The sequence below is a fragment of the Puma concolor genome, chromosome B3 (genome assembly GCF_028749965.1).
Source record: "Puma concolor isolate L17-30 chromosome B3, mPumCon1.1.hap2, whole genome shotgun sequence".
Classification (NCBI taxonomy): domain Eukaryota; kingdom Metazoa; phylum Chordata; class Mammalia; order Carnivora; family Felidae; genus Puma; species Puma concolor.
This window is the reverse complement of record NC_141672.1, coordinates 114,610,516-114,631,190: the sequence shown is the minus strand read 5'-3', so window position 1 is coordinate 114,631,190 and position 20,675 is coordinate 114,610,516. Positions and strand designations below refer to the sequence as shown.

General features: G+C 47.4%; 1 protein-coding gene across 3 annotated transcripts in view; it reads right to left on the bottom strand.

Annotated features, from left to right (window-relative positions):
- THSD4 (thrombospondin type 1 domain containing 4) overlaps nucleotides 1-20,675 on the bottom strand; it is a 570,947-nt gene that overhangs the window by 532,784 nt on the left and 17,488 nt on the right. The window contains exons 1-2 of one of the 3 annotated variants that reach the window (XR_015252788.1): nucleotides 14,264-14,307; nucleotides 2,215-2,284 (exon numbers count right to left, since the gene is read on the bottom strand). Coding sequence is in view for 1 of the 3 variants with exons in the window: in XM_086711100.1 (XP_086567226.1) it covers nucleotides 2,215-2,284; nucleotides 14,264-14,292 (99 nt within the window). In the remaining 2 variants the exon portion in view is untranslated. Of the gene's footprint in view, nucleotides 1-2,214; nucleotides 2,285-2,523; nucleotides 2,726-14,263; nucleotides 14,372-20,675 lie in introns of those variants that run through there. The other 2 variants (XM_086711100.1, XM_086711101.1) reach the window with 2 other exon arrangements.

The following is a 20,675-nucleotide window of genomic DNA, read 5'->3' as shown; positions in this document are numbered from 1 at the left end:
TTCCGGTTAACAATTCCATTTTTGAGCCGTTTCTCTTTTTTCACATTTTACTAGAAGCAGTCGAGACAAACCAGGCCACTCCTTCAACACTTGGCTTCAAAATCGCTTCAGCTAAATCTCTAATTTCATCTCTTGCAAGTTCTACCTTCCACAAAACGCTAGAACCCGAACACAATTTCTTTCAAGTGTTTGGCCACTTTGTAACCGGCACGGCCTGTCCTGCAGTTTCCAGTAACATGTTCCTCACTTCCGTCTGAGGCCCCATCCTTCACTAACCACATTCCACCATCTTTCTGTTCAGGATCATTGTTCTCTGAGCAGAGTGAGGTTTTCCCTACAGCCTTCCTCTTCCCTTTCTGAGCTCGTACCAGAAACACCCTTAAAAGTCCACTCATGGCCTCTTCTAGAATGCACCCCCATCTTCCAGTCTCTGCCCACAACCAGTTCCGAAGCCACCTCACCATTTAGCCATTTGTCATAGCAGCACCCCCGCTACTCGGTGCCCGTTTTTGTCTCAGTCGGTTCGAGGCTGCTACAAGAAGGTACCACAGACTGGGTGGCTGATAAACAACGGAAATGTATTTGTCACACTTCTGGAGGCTAGAAATCCAAGATCATGGTGTCTTGTTCCGGGTGGCAGACTTCTTATTGTACCCTCACGTGGCAGGCAGCAAGCTCCCTCCTGACTCTAATGAGGGCACTAACCCCACTCGTCAGGGCTCTCCCTCCCCATACCCAAAGCACCTGCCAAAGGCCCCACCTGCAAATACCATCATGTTGGATGTTAGGTTTCAACATGTGAATCTGAAGGGGACGCGAACATTTAAACTATAGTAGTTGTCCTTCTGATTTCTTGCAGTTATGAATGGGGATGATGCAGTGGAGTGAGGGGGGTTTAAATCTCCAAGTGACTCTAAAAAAATGATGCTTAGAGCTCAGCCAGATTTTCTATTCGTTCCTTCAACCATTCATTCAACCAGTCAGTCATCCGACAAGTATTTTATTGAGCACCTACAACACACCAGGCTATATTCCAGGAGCCGGGAAGATGGCAGTCTCATGGAGCCGATAGCCTAGTCGGGGATGCAGTACAATACAGGATCATATCTGGCCCAGAAAAACAAAGCCAGAACATAATGAACAGACCTAAAGGAAGTTAAACTATTCAGACAAGAACATCAAGAATCCTGCCTGAAGGGTCACATCCAGGCAAACCCTTGCAGCATACCTCTTGTCCGCTCCCCACCCTCCTGGACTTCCCCTATGAAACCCCTCTCTCAGGAAAGGTTCGAACCAAGTCAGTCACACTTCGATACAGATGCCTGACCCACCATTCCTCTCAGAAGCATCTGCATTTCATGACGTGTAGACATGAGGAGTTCCTAGGCAGCAGGAAGGGATTTTAAGCACCTTCGCAGGGTCGTGCATCTGTTTGTAAGGAAACATTTATCATGCACCTGTTCTGTTGTAGGAGCAGCATTTGGCCTGTTTAGGTAGCAGTGAATAATCCATTTGCTGTGAAACACACAGAGCCTGAAGGGAAGCATGCCTGATACTCTCTGCCCCCTCCAGATGCTCTGTCCACCCTTCTCCGTCCAGCTTTGTTGCCTAGGAGGCTGGCCTCTGAGGACCGCACCGAGGGGCTTTTTTCTTTTTTGTGCGGTTCAGTTAAAGGGAGTCCCCAGCTGGAAATGGAGAAGGGGAGGAAAAGAGAGGGCCAGATCCTTATTTCTCTGCTCCCTCCCTGCCTGGCTGCTGGCTGGCAGGGGCTGTGTCCCCCTCCCAAAGATCGTGGCTCCCAATTAGGGTCCCCTCGCATACCTACAGCGACAGCTTTAGCTGGAGCTCTCTCTCATCATCTCTGCACACCGCCCCTGCAGGTGCCCCTCGAAGGGGTAAAAGGTCCATGCTGGTGTTCCACCACGCCTAGATGGTAGTCTCCTCCCTGCCCTCTCCCTCGCGGCCCCATTCTCAAGGACACAGCCAGCAACAGCAGCGATGCTCTCAGATAAGACACCGACTCTGGGCACCAGCTTCATTTGTAAGCTCCAAGGCTTAGGAGGGACAGGAGAACTGGTGAACGTTCTATAAATGGTGCTTCCTCTCGAGCTTAGCGGTGACTCACCTCCAAACAGAACCAAACTCAGGGCAGTTACCAGAGTGACCCCAGCCCCTTGTGCAGAGAGGCAAAGCCTCTGAGCCGCCATGGCTTACCTTTCTGTGTTCAGTGGAGGGCTGTGGGCAGACGAGCTGGAATCCAAGCAGCAGGAGGGAACCCAGGACACTGAGAAGGAAAAACAGCAACAGGCAGGGCTGTGAGTATGTTCCAGGAAGCAGCATCCAGCTGAAGGCGGCAGCTCTGCCCCATCGCTGGAAGGGAGAGAACAGTCCAAGCCGGGCCCCGGGGACGTGACCCAGTGAAGGTGCACAGGGCCAGCAGCCTCGTGGGAGGGGAGGCAGCGCGGGGCTGTGGGCTCGGCCAAGGCACGGGGCAGATATGGGATCAAACCCTCTACCAGTTACCAGCAGGATTTCTGGGTCAGGGTATGTAACCTCCTGAGCCTCAGTCTCCTCCCGTGGAAGATGGGCCGACGGACACAGAGAAAGTGCTAGTGCGTGCGTGGTCCCACTGGAGCTGGTAAGGTCAGGCTGGGGCTCTGAGCCTGGCCAGGGAAGCCCCTCTCCACCACGCCCTGCTTCCCTGGGAGCCTTTCCTCTGCTCGTCCTTGGCCCTTTCGTGTCACATATGTTCTCCGTGGGCGGGATTAGCTGCGTTAAGCCTAACTGTCACCAGCCCTGATTAGGACTTGTCATCAAATAAAGGGAAGGTATGAACAGGAGCCAGCTGGCCCTGAGACAGCATGGTGTGCTAGGAGAGATGACGCTTTGGATTCAAACACATTGAGGCTGGAATCCCAGCCCCACCATCCCCATCTGGGGGATTCCGGGCAAGCCGATGTCTCTGACTCCCCACGTTCTCACCTTCTGTACGGATCACGGAAGATGACAGAGGTGAAAGCACCCACACAGCGAGTTAATCACAGGAGAGACAAGCACTGTCAGTTCATTTAAATCCCCAAAGTCCCTTGACTTGGAATTAGCCATGGCCTTGCTTTGAGCATCCCTGTAAAAAGGCCCCTTGTCCTACTTAGCTGTCCTCTGAATCCTTTTTTAAGCTTTAACCCCGAGGACAGTTAAGTGACCCAGTGGTTCTCAACCTTTTTGAGGCTTCCAACACAACTGTGAGATGTGAAACACTGCCCCCGGTCCGAGCGAAACTCACCGTGTGGAGTCACTGATGCGGACATCAAGAACCTCTCGGGACGTGGAGATTAGGGCTGGTGGAGTTAGAGAAGAGAAAGCTCCCCACCGTCTCTAAGTATCTTCAGTTCTACCCTAAGCCCCTGTTTGTATGAAATCAGCCAGACCCTAGCAGACCACCCAGAATGCCTGTGGACAGACCGGTCAGAGACAGCAACGGGACGGGAAGCCGGGCGAAGGGATACGGAACGAGGTGTCAGATACATCCTTGTCATTGCTGTCTCAGAGTTGCAGCCAAGGCCCCAGAGCTGAGGGCCAAGAGCATTTATTACATATGTATGCACACATTTCAAAAAAGAGGGGCTGCATCGTCTATTCGGGACCAGAAAAGGAAGTGTCCCCTCTGCCCCGCCCCTGTTCCACGTTGTACCCCCTCACCACCTCCACCTGTACAGGGAGCAACTGAAGACTGAGACAAGTCTGCCCTGCGTGGATTTCTTCGAATATTTACACAGAATTGCTGAGCACAGCCCCCTACTCTCCTCCTGTAGGAGAGGAAAACCTGGGGCTCTCTCCCAAGCCAAACAAGGAGGACTACCATTTACAGAGCTTTATCTGAGACCCCAAGTTCAGGTTATAAGGACTGGTGCCAGATTCTCCCCCAAAACCTAGCTGGGGTGTCTAGGAGGGCAGAGTGGACAGAGTGGGCTGGAAGGGGAACAGCCCATATTTCTACAGCAAGCAGGGCCAGAAGATGAGGGCTTTTCCCCGTCAACTGTATACGGGCACGGTGGAAGGCTGGGCTTAGGTTGCCTAGAAAGGACCTCATCGAAGGCTGCTTGCCGGGTTAGGCGATGATGTGTGGCGGGTACCTGTGGAGTACAGGAGCTAGGAGGAGGTCATAAGGGGATGTGCAGCAGGTGACCCCCAAGTGAGGACGAAGTCCTCCAAAGGACCAGCCCTGAGATCCGACCTGAGGGCAGCAACACCAGATCACCAAGGGCACCGCGCCCATGGGAAACCTTTGCCCCCTACGTCTCCCTGGCTCCACCCAGGAGCCGCTAACAATGGCAGTGGGAGGGGCTGGGAAGAGAACTGGGCGTGTGGTGTGAAGAAACCAGCCACGCCCCCTCTTCCTGCTACAGGTGTCTGAGGCCCCTCCCAGTCCGCGGAGAGGACAGACTCTGCGGGAAGAGATATTACCAATCAATGAGAGACTGAAATTCTTCAAGCTGACTAGACTTCCTTTATAACGTAGCATATCTATACACAAAATCTTTTCAAGCAGGGTGTCTATCCAGAAAAATAGGGTATGAAATCAGTCGCGAAGAGAATCAAAGAGTTGGTTTACGACATGCTTGAGGATCTAGGCCAGGGCTGTCCAACGGAATTTTCTACAATGATGGAAATGTTCTATTTCTGCACTAGCCAACGCACAGGTACAGGGATCTGTGCTGTTCAGCAGGCACACGGGGAGCTGGTGGTGCAGGTCTAGGTGGTGAAGTTACTCACGTCGTAGATTCATACCAAAAACTACTGAAGGAAAACCAGAGCTAAAGCTTCTAAAAGAACGGCCACTCGACCAATGAAGCCGTCCCCTCCCACACATACACACAACTTTTTCCCGCTCCTTAGTTACACAACCTTGGCCAAATCATCCCCATACCTGTTTCCTCATTGGGAAAATGGGAATAATATGACCTGCCCTGTCTACCTCAAATGAGCCACTGTCTGTCATGAACTCGCACCTACAACCCTGAATCATAGTAACATGTTCTGGCACTGTTTACTCGTTTAAAAAAGAAAACCAGATGGGCGTGGTTTTGTTAAAAACAAAACCAAAAACAAACAACAGCTCCATAAATGTGTTACACCTCAGCCCAAGCCACATATTTGCGATGCAGTCGGGAGCCCTTCTGCATAACTACTCATCCCAAGCTGCCCTTCCCCGACTTGGAGGAGGGAAGATTCTGGGTCATTCCAAGATGCCTGGTCAACTCTACTCCCAGATACTTCTACAGCTCGTTCCCTCCCCTCTTTCAGGTGTCTGCCTGAAGCTGTCCCTTCTCCGTAACGCCCTCCCAGCCTGTACGGAAGAACCTTATTTTTCTCCACAGCACTGACTATCGCACAGACTGCATCTTCATTCCTTGAAATCTCCCTCTCCACCCACTAGAACAGAGGCTCCGTGAGATCAGGCAGTTGATTTTGTCACTCCTTTATTCCCCGGCATCTAGCAGAGTGTCTTCTATACAGAAAAAGCTTAATTTAGCAAATTGACGAATGATGTCACATCATCTTGACAACCGATGAAATCTCAAGATAGATGGAAATAGTGTGAATTAACATATTCAAAAATGCCCAAAGTCACTTTGGAAGGTTTTAGAAGTTATTCTATGAAGGCTTTATAAAAATCAGCCATGCTTTTGAATTTCCGCGTGATGCCCCCCAAATTTACTCTCCTAGGATTGACACGAGGTATGGCAGCAAAATGTTTGCCAGTGCCTCTTGGTGTAAAAATGCAACTCAAATTATATTTAGATGTTCAAATACTTCTTTTCTTCATTGAGCTGGGTCCTCGTGAAGTTAAATACATAGGGGTACCCAATAAAATTCATTCTGGAATAAAATCTTAGTTATTAAATGGGCTCTGCTCTGAATGGAATAGAATAAATTCCCCCAGAGGGGAAATTATTCTTTGGGCTGTAATAACAGCAGCCAGAGCAATATATTACCCCAGAGGCCAGATGAAACTCTGCCAAGGGCTGGAAGTTTCCCACCCATGCTCAGTAGGCTCTGTTTTAGGATACCCCACCCTGCTCACACATACCTATCTAATTGGTAGTCCATAGCTGTGCCCACACCGCTTCAAAACACCAACGATCTAGCCCAAATCCTTGTTCCTCCTGACCCAATTCAAAATTAACGTCTGGGGAATGGGACAGCATGTGTATGTCTGTGTGTGTGCAACTCGTGTGTTATTTCACTTTGATAGTTTGCTTTGGCAGACTGCTCCACGCTTGCAACGTTTTGACAGATTGAAGGCTACCAGGGCCTTTGGCAAACAAATCATACACTCCCCTCCGAGCGGCGGGGGAAGCCACATTCCTACCAAGACTTTCTGATTCACCTTGCAGTAGAAACAACCCAACCTTGCACACAGGGGGAAAAAAAAATGCCATCTACCCAGTGTCGTTGTAGATTTTAAACACTCCATCATTTCATTTCCTCCTGTAGAAAATAATACTCATTGAAATTCAGTACAAGATTTACATCATGGAACCAGGGCTCTGCTCTGGGCTTCTGGATTTTCCTTGGCCAACCGCTCCCCACCCTCCGCATCAACATCCTCAACTCCAGGGAGGATGGATCATGTCACAGCCACTGTGTTCCTAGGATTACCTCAATGAACTCAACACCACTTGAGCATATCAAGTAACAAAACAAGGAAAACAGTTGGGGGGGGGGGAACCTACCTTACTTCTTTTCTTCTTCAGTTAATACAACCCAAGAGATATTTGGGGAGCAGTTGGGAAACTAATAAAATTATACTGACCTTAGCAAAAGAGAGCCAAAATCTTAGCACTGAAGTGAAATCTCTACCTACTGCTCTCTGGAGCTGAAAAAGTTTTGCTAAGCATGCATTTCACCAGCTCAACCCTCCGCCTTTCTCTGACAGCAGTTAAGAGTAAAGGCAGCAAGAGAGGGAGACAGGTGACAAATGACATTCGACCATGAAGACTTGATGGCTATCCATGATCTCAACGCTTACGAGTATTATTTCATTGAATCTCCACAACCATCCCGCCAGACGCTTTCGTTATATTCACTCTGCAGGTGAGGAAATTGAGGCACAGAGAGGCGAAGTCATTTATCGAAGGGCACACCCACCTAAGTGGCAAAGGCTGATTTCAAAGCCAGCAGTCAGACCCTTGGCCTGGACCCTTAACCACCGTGCTCTGGGGCCTCATTAACACAACACACCTTTAAACCAAGCATTTGCATTTCATCACATCAATTTTCTTCCCCGTTCTTACGAGGCTGTGGCTTCACACATCTGTTTCACTTTCTGTCATGCTTGCAAAAATAATCAGAAAGTAAGTACATGTGATAAAACCTGGTTTATCCAGCCTCACAAGAGAACATTCTAAGGTTTAAAATAATGGAAGCCGACCATTTCTATCCCAAACTTACAAAAATGCACTCTATTTACTTACCTGATTTCTTATACGGAGTATACTGAGCGTAAGTAACCTTTTTTAGATGGCTCAGAATCGCCAGCATGATTATCAAGCCATCTGTGGAGCACAAGGTGGTGGCCTTGGAGCTGAGGAGGTTGAAAGACCCAGACGCCTGGGATTCTCTGAACCCCCAGCCTGCCCTTCGCTGTCTCCTGCCGGCCATCAGCCATCGCTTGCTGTGCCGTGGACAAGCCTGTGCCCTCTCAACTCGGCTTCCTTTAGGTAGGCCTCGGCCTCAGAACCAAGCTGAACCCAAAGTAAGACCGACAGGCTCGGCGCAAGGGCCTGCCTACCTTTCGTGGGGTGAATGTTTCCAATTTAGAGCATGGATTTACAGACACCTATTCTATGCATATTGGTTTTTATTGCTGATTTCCAGGTTCTCAACTCTTGCGGCCATTTGTGTTCTCTGGACCAGGGCCTCTGGCAAAGTGAGGTGTCTGTCACGGCACAGCTCTTTAAGACCCATCATCCTTTGGTAACTTCCCCTCCTTAATGGCAGATTTCTCAAGGAAATGGTTGCTGATGCATCTTTGCAGCTAGTAGACAATCAGCAGAGCTCTGGTCCCACCTCAGGACCAATGAATAGCGAGTGAATGAAAGAATTGGGAGGATGGAATGAAGTGAGAGAGAAAGAAGAACCAGAGGGAGGAAAGAATGATGGCTCACAAAAGAGGGGCAAAGAGCTCCTGTCATAACACTTCAGCAATGAAGTGTTTTCTAAGTGCATCTCAGAATTCTCTGTTGGGAAAATAAAAGAACAGGAAAAAGGAAGACAATCCTAAATTAGGAAGATTTCCACAAGTTGGCAGTTACGGGTTCCAGTCCCCGGCAGGGGTGGGGGTCAGTGTTAACCTGAAGCCTATAAATCCACTTGGGTCCATAAGGAATGGGTAGCTGGCAGCCCAGTGATCACACCTTGACTCCAGTGGATGCTTTTGGGTACAGAATGTTCTAGTAAATCCCACAGTCAAGTACTGAGTGATGAGGACATGCTCCAGGTGCAGGGCTGTGCCAGGCATAAAGAAAAATCAATACTGTCTGAATGCTTGCCACCATTTTATAGGTAGGGGTTTGCCAGGGCAGTCCTCCAAAAAACGATTTTATTTCCTCTTAGCCTCGCTGCCTACCATTCAGATGGCTCTCCTACCAGGCTTCCCCTAAAAGATTCCAGCAGGCTCTTCCCCGGCATACTCGTACTGTTCTGCTCCCACCAGAGAAGTTGTCTTCGTACAGGGTCAACCGTGTTCCCAAACCTGTGTGTGCCCGTTGCTTTGGAATCACATGAAAATATCCAAATAGCACACAAACCCATGACATAGAGCGCAAAAAGAAGGAGCCGTTGTTAGTTGTTTCTACGAAAACGAAGCTGAATGCTTTGGAAAGACTCAGTAAAGGCAAGTAGCCAAGAAAAAAAAAAGACTGTTGGCAAATTAGGTGTGGATGAGACAACTGTAAATGATTAGGGGCAAAAATAATAAAATCTAGAATCATCTGAACTGAGATTGCTTTGCAAATGTCTTTAAATTCTCACTCCACGTTAAAGAAACCCAAATGGAAACCTTAGATAATGTTTATGGGTGTGGTTTGTGCAAGAAGGACAATCAGGGGTTCATGCTCAAAGAAAAGTCCTTGGCCCCGTATCAAAAAATAGTGAGTGAATGTACATGTGTTTTAAGTTAAAAATAAACTGTTAAAGGTGTGTGTGTATCATTTGTATGATTTGCTGCTTTAACCTGCTTTTGTAATTAACTAACAATCCTCATCAGGAAAGAAAAACTTTCTACTTTCTTTCTTTTACCCAAAAGATCATTATCAACTCATTCATTCAATATTCAACAAATGTTCATTAAGTATTAACTGGGTAGTGGTTTAGATGCGGGCTACACAAAGTCTGTCCTGCTCTATTAACATGATGGTTTTTTTTTTTTAATTTTTTAATGTTTATTTATTTTTGAGAGAGAGAGAGCGAGCATGAGTTGGGTAGGGGGCAGAGAGAGAGAGGGAGACACAGAATCGGAAGCAGGCTCCAGGCTCCAAGCTGGCAGCACAGAGCCCAACGCCGGGCTCGAACTCACGAGCTGTGAGATCATGACCCGAGCCAAAGTCAGACGCTTAACCAACTGAGCCACCCAGGTGCCCCAAACACAATTAAGTTTAATACTAATAATCCAAACCTGACCCCTCCTCCTCTCTTTCCTCCCTCCTTCCTCTACCCTCCTCCTCCCCCTCCCCCACCTTTCCCCCTTTTTCCTTCCCTTATTTTCTCCTCCTCCACCGCATTTCTTAGCCACTGGCACAGGGACACTGATTGAGCCCATGATCCTTCCCAATGATCACATAGTCCTCCGCCCCTGAGGGGAGTCTCCGTTTTCACTGATGGATCATATCTCAAATATCACTATTTTGGTCATTCTCTTTCTTACACACACAGACACATCTTCTCAACACGCTTCTTTTTTCCTTTCTGTATTCGGGATCTTTTTCAGTTGCCCCAAGAACAGCCACCTCTCTCTTTCTCATTTCCTCAGTCCCTTCTGGCTGTATTTCTGAGTGAAGCAGCTGACAGGCATTACAGTAATATTACTGTACTGAAGTGTGTATGAAGGCAAAGAAAAGCCTTACGTTTCAGAAGACTAAAACCAGACACTTGACCTAGGGCCACCAACCTGTAAACCCCTTAAAATGATCCAGAACTCCACTTCACAAGACCTATAAAAATCACCATCTACCTCTGTAATCTAATTACGTCTGTATTTCTTCAAACCCTACTCTTCAAAAATAAGGATCACCTAGTCAGCTTTATTTTCTGCCAATTTAACCACTTGTCTGGCATTTTCAACCATTGTGTTTTCCTTTCAAACATAAACACTGTCAACTATACTGAGGCATAGTACGAGGTACAAAATGAGCCCCCGACCATGCAGACCGGCTCTAAACAGATTTTGTTGGCTGGCCATGATACGTAGCCATCACCACCTGTTATACTAATTCTAGCAGAAAACTGGGTTTGCTTCCACTCAATCACTGAACAAACAAATAGGCTGTAACTGTCATTAAAAAAAAAAAGTGTACCATTTGGAGCAAGACTTTAAGAAATATATACACTTTGGTATCACTTAGTGTCTTTTCCTCTGTTAACCTGTAACAGGACAAAGACTTCCTAATGTAGCCTTGACTAATCCTTTGGTCCAAATGGATTTTTCCCTTGCCCTGAATGTTGAGTGGCCTCCAGGCTTGTCCAACGTTCAAAGACAACTCGCTAACCAGCTCCATCAAGAGTTAAAACTTCCGTGTTTTTTCTGCTGTGGGGTTTAACAGTGATTCTTTTTATTACTGCAGACATTGAGCAAGGCAGAGATACTCTTGCTATGCTAATACTCCAGGCTTTTTGGTCTTTTTCAATGAGGGGGAAGCTGGCTTTCTGCTTCTCTGTGGCTTGGCAAAAACTGGGGAGGGATTTTTAAACTAAATCTCTGCGTATCAGAATTGTGAATCCCCTTCAATGGTTTTTCCTCTCAGGGGTTTTCTTGGCAGCTGACTTCTAATCTGGACCTGTTGCCCTACAAGTAGAGAAATCTTCCAGCTTTTCCAATTGATCTTTATGCACTTGGTTGCCTTTATAAATATTTTTTTAAAAAAAACCTTAAAATTTGGGTGTGTGTGTGGGTGTGTGTGTGTGATCTATTATTAATGTTATCAAAGACTTCTAGCTCTTAAAGTAAACATAGCCCTTTCCCCAGAACATTTTCTAAAGCATTAAAACAAAAGTCATTCTAGTTTTTTTTCAGATTAAAATAGATTTATAAGGCCCTTGAAACAGAATGCAAAACAGTTTATGAGTTTTAATGCAAAACCTGGCTTATGAAGAAGGAGACTTCATGGAATCTGCAGCTGAGCTCTTGCAAAGAATCACCCATCCTCAGAGCCCACATTTTCTCCCCCCACTCCATTCAGCAGAACTCTTGAAGAAACGTCCTGCTCAGTAGGCCTGTTTAAACAGCCGCTTCAGGGGCGCCTGGGTGCCTCAGTGGGTTAAGCTTTCGACTTCAGCTCAGGTCATGATCTCACGGTTCGTGAGTTGGAGCCCCACATTGGGCTCTGTACTAACAGCTCAGAGCCTGGAGCCTGCCTCAGACTCTGTCTCCCTCACTTTCTGCCCCTACCCTGCTCACACTCTGTCTCTCTCTCTCTCTCTCTCTCTAGAGAATAAAATAGACATTAAAAAAAACCTTGTAAATAAAATAAAATAAAATAAAATAAAATAAAATAAAATAAAATAAAATAAAAATAAAATAAACAACCCCTTCAGAAGGACCCTAATGCTGGAGACCTGTCAAGACTTCCAGAGTTCAATCCCAAGGGTAGCAAGGCCACATCTAGCTGTCAACTACTCCCACTCTGCTCATTTCCAACCATGGGCAATTTCTCTGAAATAACGCCCAGCCTGGAGGTGAGCCTCCCCTCCCTCAAAGGGAGATGGCTTCCAACCACCAATCAGATTAGGAGAGGTCAACTGTTTTCACAGAGGCATCAATGAAAATTCCAAAATCCCATCAAGGAAAAAACTTGGGGAGTTCTCCCAAGCAATGGCCTTCCTCGGGCAGCCTGGGTGGCCACATTTTTGAGGGTCCTCAGGACTTGTAGAGGCCTTTCTGCTGCTGGCCAGGCTCCCACTTGGGTACCACATGGCGAACCCACCTTTGGTCATCCTTTGCTGCCCTTTTCAATCCAGTTCAATATGCAACTGTGGCTTCCACTTCTCTGTCCCCCATTGGGGTCCTGGTACTCAAATATGCTGTGGTTCTGAAGTGACCCAGTGGCCCAAGTGCACTTCTCACTCCCCTGTGGTTGTACAGCATTATTTTGGAGTTTTCACAAACACGATGCATAGCTCATGTCTTGAAATATCTTTTAAATCTATTTTTTAAACTATGGTTTAAAAATGCAAACCTGCTAATTTAGGTTAGTTATCAAATACTATCCCTGAGCAGATCTGGGCTGCCCTGTTAACAGTTGGATTTTGCGGAGACCTCAGAATGGAGCTTTTCCTGACTTCGGTCTGACTGTGACACACTTGTGAATGACATTAATGAAGAAGGCTGTAGCTCTGCACGGGTCTTTGGACTTCAGGCCTGCACATGTCTGTTCATGTAAAATTATACAAGCAACTACAGACTAGGGCGTGCGCACACACACACACACACACACACACACACACACTACACTACACTCAATTAAATGCCAGGCATTGGCCTAAGAGCATCTGCCTAGCAAATGCTCTAGCCCTGGTTGGGCAATCACATGTGGCACCACCATAATAACATATTATAAGCCATTTTGCTTTTTATTGTAAGTCCTGAGCATTCAGGGCTAATGTATAGTTACAAAAGAAAAAAAAGTACAAGATATCCTTAGTGATTCAACTTTTAAATAAAAAATTCTTCCTTCCCCGCTTTCTAGATTCTGAGTCTACTTATTTAAAGAGCATCTTGAGATTGCAAGATGAACTTCCTTCAGGAACTGCAATTACTTACCTTGTGGATCAAGATTTTCTTAATTTTTTTTAATGTTTATTTAGTTTTCAGAGAGAGAAAGAGAGACAGAGCGTGAGCAAGGGAGGGGCAGAGAGAGAGGGAGACACAGAATCTGAAGCAGGCTCCAGGTCTGAGTTGTCAGCACAGAGCCTGACGCAGGGCTCAGACTCACGGACCTCGAGATCATGACCTGAGCCAAAGTTGGACGCCTAGCCAACTGAGCCACCCAGGCGCCCCAAGATTTTCTTTCTTTTTTTTTATTTTTTAATGTTTGTTTATTTTTGAGTGAGAGAGAGAGAGAGACAGAGACAGAGTGCGAGTGGGAGAGGGGCAGAGAGAGACAGAGAGGGAGACACAGAATCCAAAGCAGGCTCCAGGCTCTGAGCTGTCAGCACAGAGCCTGACACAGGGCTTGAACTCACAGACCCCGCGATCATAACCTGAGCTAAAGTCGGACACTTAACCGACTGAGCCACCCAGGTGCCCCAAGGCGCCCCAAGATTTTCTTAATGTTACACAGCTAAAGCAAGTGCAAAATAAGCTAGATGCTAAGGCTGATGTACAAGTCATCATCCATAAATCCTGATTCCAAATTTTGGTGTTTATCAACAGACTCATTGATCTCATAATATGTAAATATTACAAATCCAAACCTAGGAAACAAATTTAGCTTAATAAAACACTACCGTTAACCATTTTGCATATTGTGTTTTTACAGAGCATTTGGACCGAAGAAGTTTTCAAAGGGTCTATCGGGATCAAATAAAACACGCAGGTGAAGGTCACAGATGTTTTGAGCAGGAGGAACCAGAGATGTCCCTTTTTTAGTACACTGGATCAATTAAGTCCAAGCCAGAGGATAAAATTGGCTTAAGTTCTTCAGGTAATTCCATTGGGCAGCCAGGCTAAATATCCACGCATCCAGGAACGTCTTTATTTAAAAATAAGAATCTGAACCCCAGAGGTCTCCCAGGAACTAGCAGAACACCGGGTTGAGCCCAAGTCACTTGGATCTCAGTCCGAGCACCTCTTCCCACAGCACACTATTCCCTAGGCCTCGAGGGCTCTTGTGAATAGCGGACTTATTATACACATGCACATAGTATATCAACAATATCACTGATGTGCAGACCCTCAAGGCTAGTTACTATAGAGACTGTAGAGTAAATGCAAATATCAAATTTCCTGTTTTCCTGTTGTCTTTTGAAAAGGTTCTCCACTTACCTGAGAGACCGCATGAAATAAGAAACCATGATGCTGGGCGTCCCGGAAGAAGCAAGGGCTCCTCTGAGATGTTACCAGTTTTCCGCAGATGGGAGTGATGTTCAACTCCTACGGGAGGAACAACAATACTATTTTTAGCATCATTTGCTTAAGAAGATCCTGGAGTCTAAGGGGGGGGGCCAATGAAACCGGAAGCGAGCAAATGGAAGCCATTAAAATAAAAACGCCACTGTCCAGTTACGGTTACATTTCCCAGTTGAAATCCGAGTATACACGAACATGAGGTAACAGATTTATGGGACATTCAGCACAGGCATTGATCCATAAAAGATGTTCAATAAATTACTATTAGTATGATTATCTCAGACTGGCTAATATCAGAGTCGGCATTAGGCAACCCTGCGTTGGAAATCTAGCTCCATCTATTAAAGGCTACATGACCACAGGAAAGTCACTTCACCTCTGTGTGTTTTGGTTCCACCAACTGTACATTTAGGGGTAAAAATACCGCCTAACAGGGGACGCCTGGGTGGTTCAGTCGGTTAAGCGTCCGACTTGAGCTCAGGTCATGATCGCGAGGTCTGTGAGTTCAAGCCCTGTGTCAGGCTCTGTGCTGACAGCTTGGAGCCTGGAGCCTGCTTTGGAGTCTGTGTCTCCCTCTCTCTCTTTCTGCCCCTCTCCCACTCGCACTCTGTCTCTCTCACTCAAAGATAAATAAACATTAAAACGTTAAAAAAAAAATCTTGGGGCGCCTGGGTGGTTCAGTCGGTTAAGCGTCCAACTCTTAGTTTCGGCTCAGGTCGTGATCTCACAGTTCGTGGAATCGAGCCCCACATTGGGCTCTGTGCTGACAGCATGGGGGATTCTCTCTTTCCCTCTTTCTCTGCCCCTCCCCTACTCATCTTCTCTCTCGCTCTCAAAATAAATAAATACACTTAAAAAAAAAAAAAAGAAAAAACATACTGCTTAATAATAAAAAGAAATGATGTACTGATACATGCTACATCGTCATGAACCTTGAAAACATTATCCTGAGTTAAAGAAGCCAGCCACAGGAGACTACATATTGCACGATTCCATTTACAGGAAATGTTGGGGGTAAGCAAATCTATAGAGACAAAAAATACATGAGCGGCTGCCAGGGTCAGAAAGGTTGGGAGGGGATAAGGGGAGGTGCAAGATTTCCTCCTGGGGTGACAAAAGTGGTCTCAAATTACACTGTGCTGATGGCTGCCTGCCCAACCCATGAATGTATTAAAAATCATTTAATTGGAGATGTTAAATCGGTGAGGTGTATGCTATGTGAATTACATCTCAATGAAACTGTTTAAAAAAATACTGCCTAAGGGATTGACACAGGTGGTGGGGATTAAGTGGCGGACATGTGCACCGGGCTTGGCCCGTGCCTGGCACCCGAGCGACACTCATCACCAAGTAGCTCTGCTGGCACTGGTGCAGGAAGAGGTCAAGCGACACCTGCAATGTGTCGTCCCAGGAAAAAGAGGAGGGTAGAACCCCCCACCTACAAATACACCTCTCCTCGGAAGCCCTTACTACACAGAATGTCTTAACACTGTCAGATGAACCAACAGTTTCAAAGGTAAACTATAAACGGCGTCAGAAAGCCCGGGATGGGAGGTTTGGTTGGGATATAATGGAACTTGGGAAGAAAAACCACGGCCCAGTCTCCCCTCTTCCTGTACCTCCTTCTCAGGGAAAGGCAACAGATGAAGCGAGGTTTCAAGGCATGCCCAGGGGTCCGCTCTAATAAAGGCAGTTTTCCAAAACCGTCGGTTTCTCCTTCAGATTTCCTTCTTACCGGAAAAGGGGTGGAAGTGGGGATGGCGAGATAAATTATAAGGACTTAAGAAAAGACAGTGATGCGAATCAGAGCCTTCCACTTGCAGGGGAAAATAATCAAGATTTTAAAAGTTACCACCGGCCCTTTCTGGGGGCTATTAAGAAAGTAAAGCCTCTTAACTGTAATCACCCCTAATTAGCCATCAGCAACTCATGAAATTACTCATGGCATTGAAGACCCTGAAATTCTTGGGTCTCGGCCAGAAGTTACACTGAGATCCACCAGGAAGAAGGCCAACAAGCATAAATTGGAACAGTTAAAACTCCTCTGAATCCCAGGCATTGTCTTCTTGGCCGGGCAGTGGGTCTGTGTGAAGACAGAGAGTAGGACGAAATCTCTGCCAAGCTCCTAATAATGATCAACTAATCAATAATTATTTACTTATCATGAGACTCAAGAAAAGGATGAGTCAGTGGTCTCCCTTTACAATCTAGCTTAGGTGGATAAGATTCAGGGACTTGGAGCTGTCAGAGGAAAGGATAGCATTGTCTAGAACAACAGGTGAATAGTGTTATACAGAGACCCTGGGCACAAACCAAGCTAGATCAAGAGAAAGATCGCTGTAGAGGGCTGGTCAGACATCGGCAAGGAAGATGGGACTTACGGTCAGCCTGTAGTCTACGCGGGTTACAAATGAGCAATCCAGAGTAGCCGGTAAAAAGTGCACACGCTGTAGCCTCAATGACCTAGGTCTGAGACCAGGGGCCTCATTTATTAAGCAGGTGACTTTCGGCATTAACACTTCTGTCTTTCAATTTCCTCGGCTGTCGGGCGGGGGGGCAGGGGGGATACCGCTTGGAACTACCTGTAGGGTTGCTGGGAGTATTAAATATTTATTAAGATGGCGTGAACTGGGTGATAGACACACACATGCATGCACGCACACGGCACTGTAGGCACGCTCCTCAAGGAACTTAGAGTCTAGGTGTAGAAGACTATACACTTTAAACAAACTGAAACATAAGTATAAAAATAAAATTGTTATAGGGGGCGTCTGGGTGGCTCAGTCGGTTGAGATCATGATCTCGCGGTTCACGAGTTCAAGCCCCACGTGGGGCTCCGTGCTGACAGCTCAGAGCCTGGAGCCTGTTTCGGATTCTGTGTCTCCCTCTCTCTCTGCCCCTCCCCTGCTCATGCTCGGTCCCCCCCCTCTCAAAAATAAACAAACGTTAAAAAAATTGATGAAAATAAAATACAATTCTTACAAGCACCATGAAAGAAAGTCCGAGGTGCCTCAGGAAGTACACCGGGCAGTGGTGGGAGAAGGTCCCTCTGAGGAACTGACCTTTATGCTGGGGCTTGAAGCAGGCGACAGCCAGGCGTGGACGTCGCAGGAAATGGGAATCACGTGTATACAGGCGTGGGAGGAACCGGAAGGAAGAAGGAAGCAGTGTGGGAGCAATGCAGCAATGGGAGGAGAACATGGGGAGACCCGCCCCCCTGTGAGGAGGTAAAAATCCCCTGAATACGGCAAATGAATGGCTGTGGCACGAGGGGAAGAGAAGAGTCACCCGTGACTCCCTTCGGATTTCTGGTGGATGGAAGCAGCAAAACCAGGTACCAGGGAGCTTTTCTGGTTTTTTCGGGAAAGGAAGGGCGATGTCGAGGAAAGAAGGTCTGCTGCAAAGCAGTGGTTTCCACAACTGACAAGAAGCCAACCAGAAAAACATCTTAAATATCCAAACAATTTGAAAACAGATTGATAGCCCCTGCTGAGAACCATGGACCCCATCCTCTGGGCATATCTTGCCTTCAGGTATTTGCTGACAATAGAACGAAGCCGTCATGATTAGCCTCTCTTTTTTTTTTTTTTTTTTAACGTTTATTTAATTTTTTTTGACACAGAAAGAGGAGAGCACAAGCCAGGGAGAGGCAGAAAGAGAGGGAGACAGAGGATCCGAAGCAGGTTCTGCGCTGGGAGTGGAGAGCATGACGCGGGGCTCGAACTCACGAACCGTGAGATCATGACCTGAGCCGAAGTCGGTCGCTTAACCGACTGAGCCACCAGGCGCCCTACCTGTCATTTTAAAATAGGGCTTTTTTTCCTCTTTGCCTCACCTTCTTAGAATTTATATTTTGGGTGTACATCTTATGTGGTCACATCATACATTAGTTAAAAAATGATAACCAAACACTATGCAGGAGCTGTACGTGTAGACATTTTTTACCGATGGAGGGTGCCATCCAAAAAAAAGTTTCGGAGGCCACTGGTCCAGAATGTTTTTTGACCGACGTCTTAATCAGATTTGACTCATCACTTTTATCCGATCAGACGGTTGAGGAGCTTGTTCCAGAGGGACTCTGCCATTTCCTGGTGTTCACCTGTGCTTCCGTGATCACTACTGTGTTATGTCAGTTCTGCTTTTCAAACCGCGGGCCGCAACCCCTGTCTGTTCTGTGGGTCATAACCTGCACTTTTCTAAGTGAAACAGAAAAGAACTAAGGAGAAAGGAAACGCTCTGGCGTCCGTCGCACACAGTGTGGGCAGCCATGTCTCCCCGTGGCTCACAGAACAGTTTAAATGCCCTTTTTAAATGCACTGGAAGACCAGAAGGCACGGCAGAGTTCTAACTGGTCAGGGGGAGTAAAATCATGACGACGAGGCAGAGCCACATTGCCCAAGCCCCTGAGAAGCCGCACCGAATTTCGATGAGATGGCTGGGAAAGAGCCATCGTAGGGAGCAGGCAGAGACCTGATGAAAGCGAGGTTTCCCAAAAATTCATTTGGCGGCACTGTGCCGAGCCTGGGGAGCTGAGTAAGCATGCTATCTGTGGGGCTGATTCCGCTTTTTGAGGTTTGCGTCTGTGGATTTATAACTTTTCTTGACAGCGACCAACAAATCCAACGATGTAGTTGCTGTTAGAACATAGGCTCCCTGGGGGAAGCCCAGGGCCCGACTCTCTCTCCTTTCCACAAAGATCCTGCAGGAAGGCTGAACGGTCACCTGATTTGGGTCAGGCTAGAGTCACAGTCCCCACGCACCAGGAGGAAGTGGCACGGGGTTCCAAGGCTCAGTATGGCGGAGACAGAAAGAGGAGCCATGACAGATTTAACTCAGGGTGGAAGGTGGCTCCCAACCCCAAAGATGACAGGGGCACTATTTTGCTTCCCTTTACCAACAGGCCCACCTCTGAGCATGTTTCCTGCCCCTTCTCCTCATGGCCTGACCAGAACTCCTGGAAAAACCCACCTGAGTTCCGTGGTCCCCGAAAGAAAAGGATCTACTCAGCCTCCCATGCGTGGGTTCAGAAAGGCCCACCTTGAGGCCACATCACCACGACAGGAGCCAGTTCCACCTCCCCATCTTCCCCCCACACTTAGGCTTCTCCCCCTCTGGAACCCCCATGATGTAAAGCGGTCAGCCAGACAAACAAAAGCCCTACTCCCTGGGGCGGTGGAAGGGACTCTCCACAAGAATGAGGACCAGACATTTCAGGAGGCAGTTCCAGACCCCTAATCAGCACCCAGGAACGTGTGGTGGGGGCAAGTCACAGAAGCTGCCCTTCCTTTGCGAAAGCCGCCCCCAGAAAGTCCTGACAGAACAAGGGCCTCCACGCTGGGCCTATGCTCCGCCCAATCCCGTCTTCCCCAATATCACCAACACTTCTGCTCCACCGCCATTTCCGCCAACTTTCTTCTCCCAGAACAGTGGCCGACCCTTTGCGGCGCCCCCTACCTGATATGCAAATTGTCTGTGGACCAAAGTACCAGGCTGTAGGCTCCCAACATCGGTGTCCAACCCCCATCTGTCTTCCATTAACGGTAAAGCAGAAGAAGAGTCAGGAACCGACTTTCACTAAGCACCTGATATGGGACATGATATTTAATCATCACAGCAAAACTGAGGCCACACGGCAGGTAGAGGGTAGGCCAGGGACAAACACAGATCGCCAACACCAGAGTTGGCCCTCTTTTCACTGTTAGACTCACCGCCTCTCACCTAGCAGAGAATCATGCTTAGCTAGCCATTTAGTAATAAACACGTGAATGGATGGATGGATGAATGGATGGATGGATGGATGGATGCTTTCCTAAAGGACCGAAGGTGCCTCGTGGATGTGCTAGGAGGTGAAACAGGTCAGGACGTGATTGTTCATTATGCCATGAACATCACCTAGAGCAAAGTCAGCCAGGATGAGCTGTTTTCATACTCTATCATTTCTGATCATAATAGTCATGAGGCCAAGGATGCCAGCAAACATCTACTCAGTGGCTACCATGTGCCAGATGGCATTTGATATGCTTAACACACATGAACTCATTTTTAGCCTTACGACAACTTGCCATGAGGAAATGGAGGTACAGAGAGGTTAAGTCACTTTTCCAAGCCACCCGGTGAGTAGGTGGGGGAGTCAGGACTCAAAACCAGGCAGCCCGAGCCCAGATTTTATGCACTGAATTGTCATTTGACACTGTCTTCAGAAGAGAGGCACGTGAGTCCCACTTCTCAGAAAACAGAGCCCATGTCTGCTCTCTGCTATCGCTGATGTTCAGTAAGTGGCTACAGGCTGGCCTTGAACCAGAATGGAGGCGCTGACCCACCGCAGGCC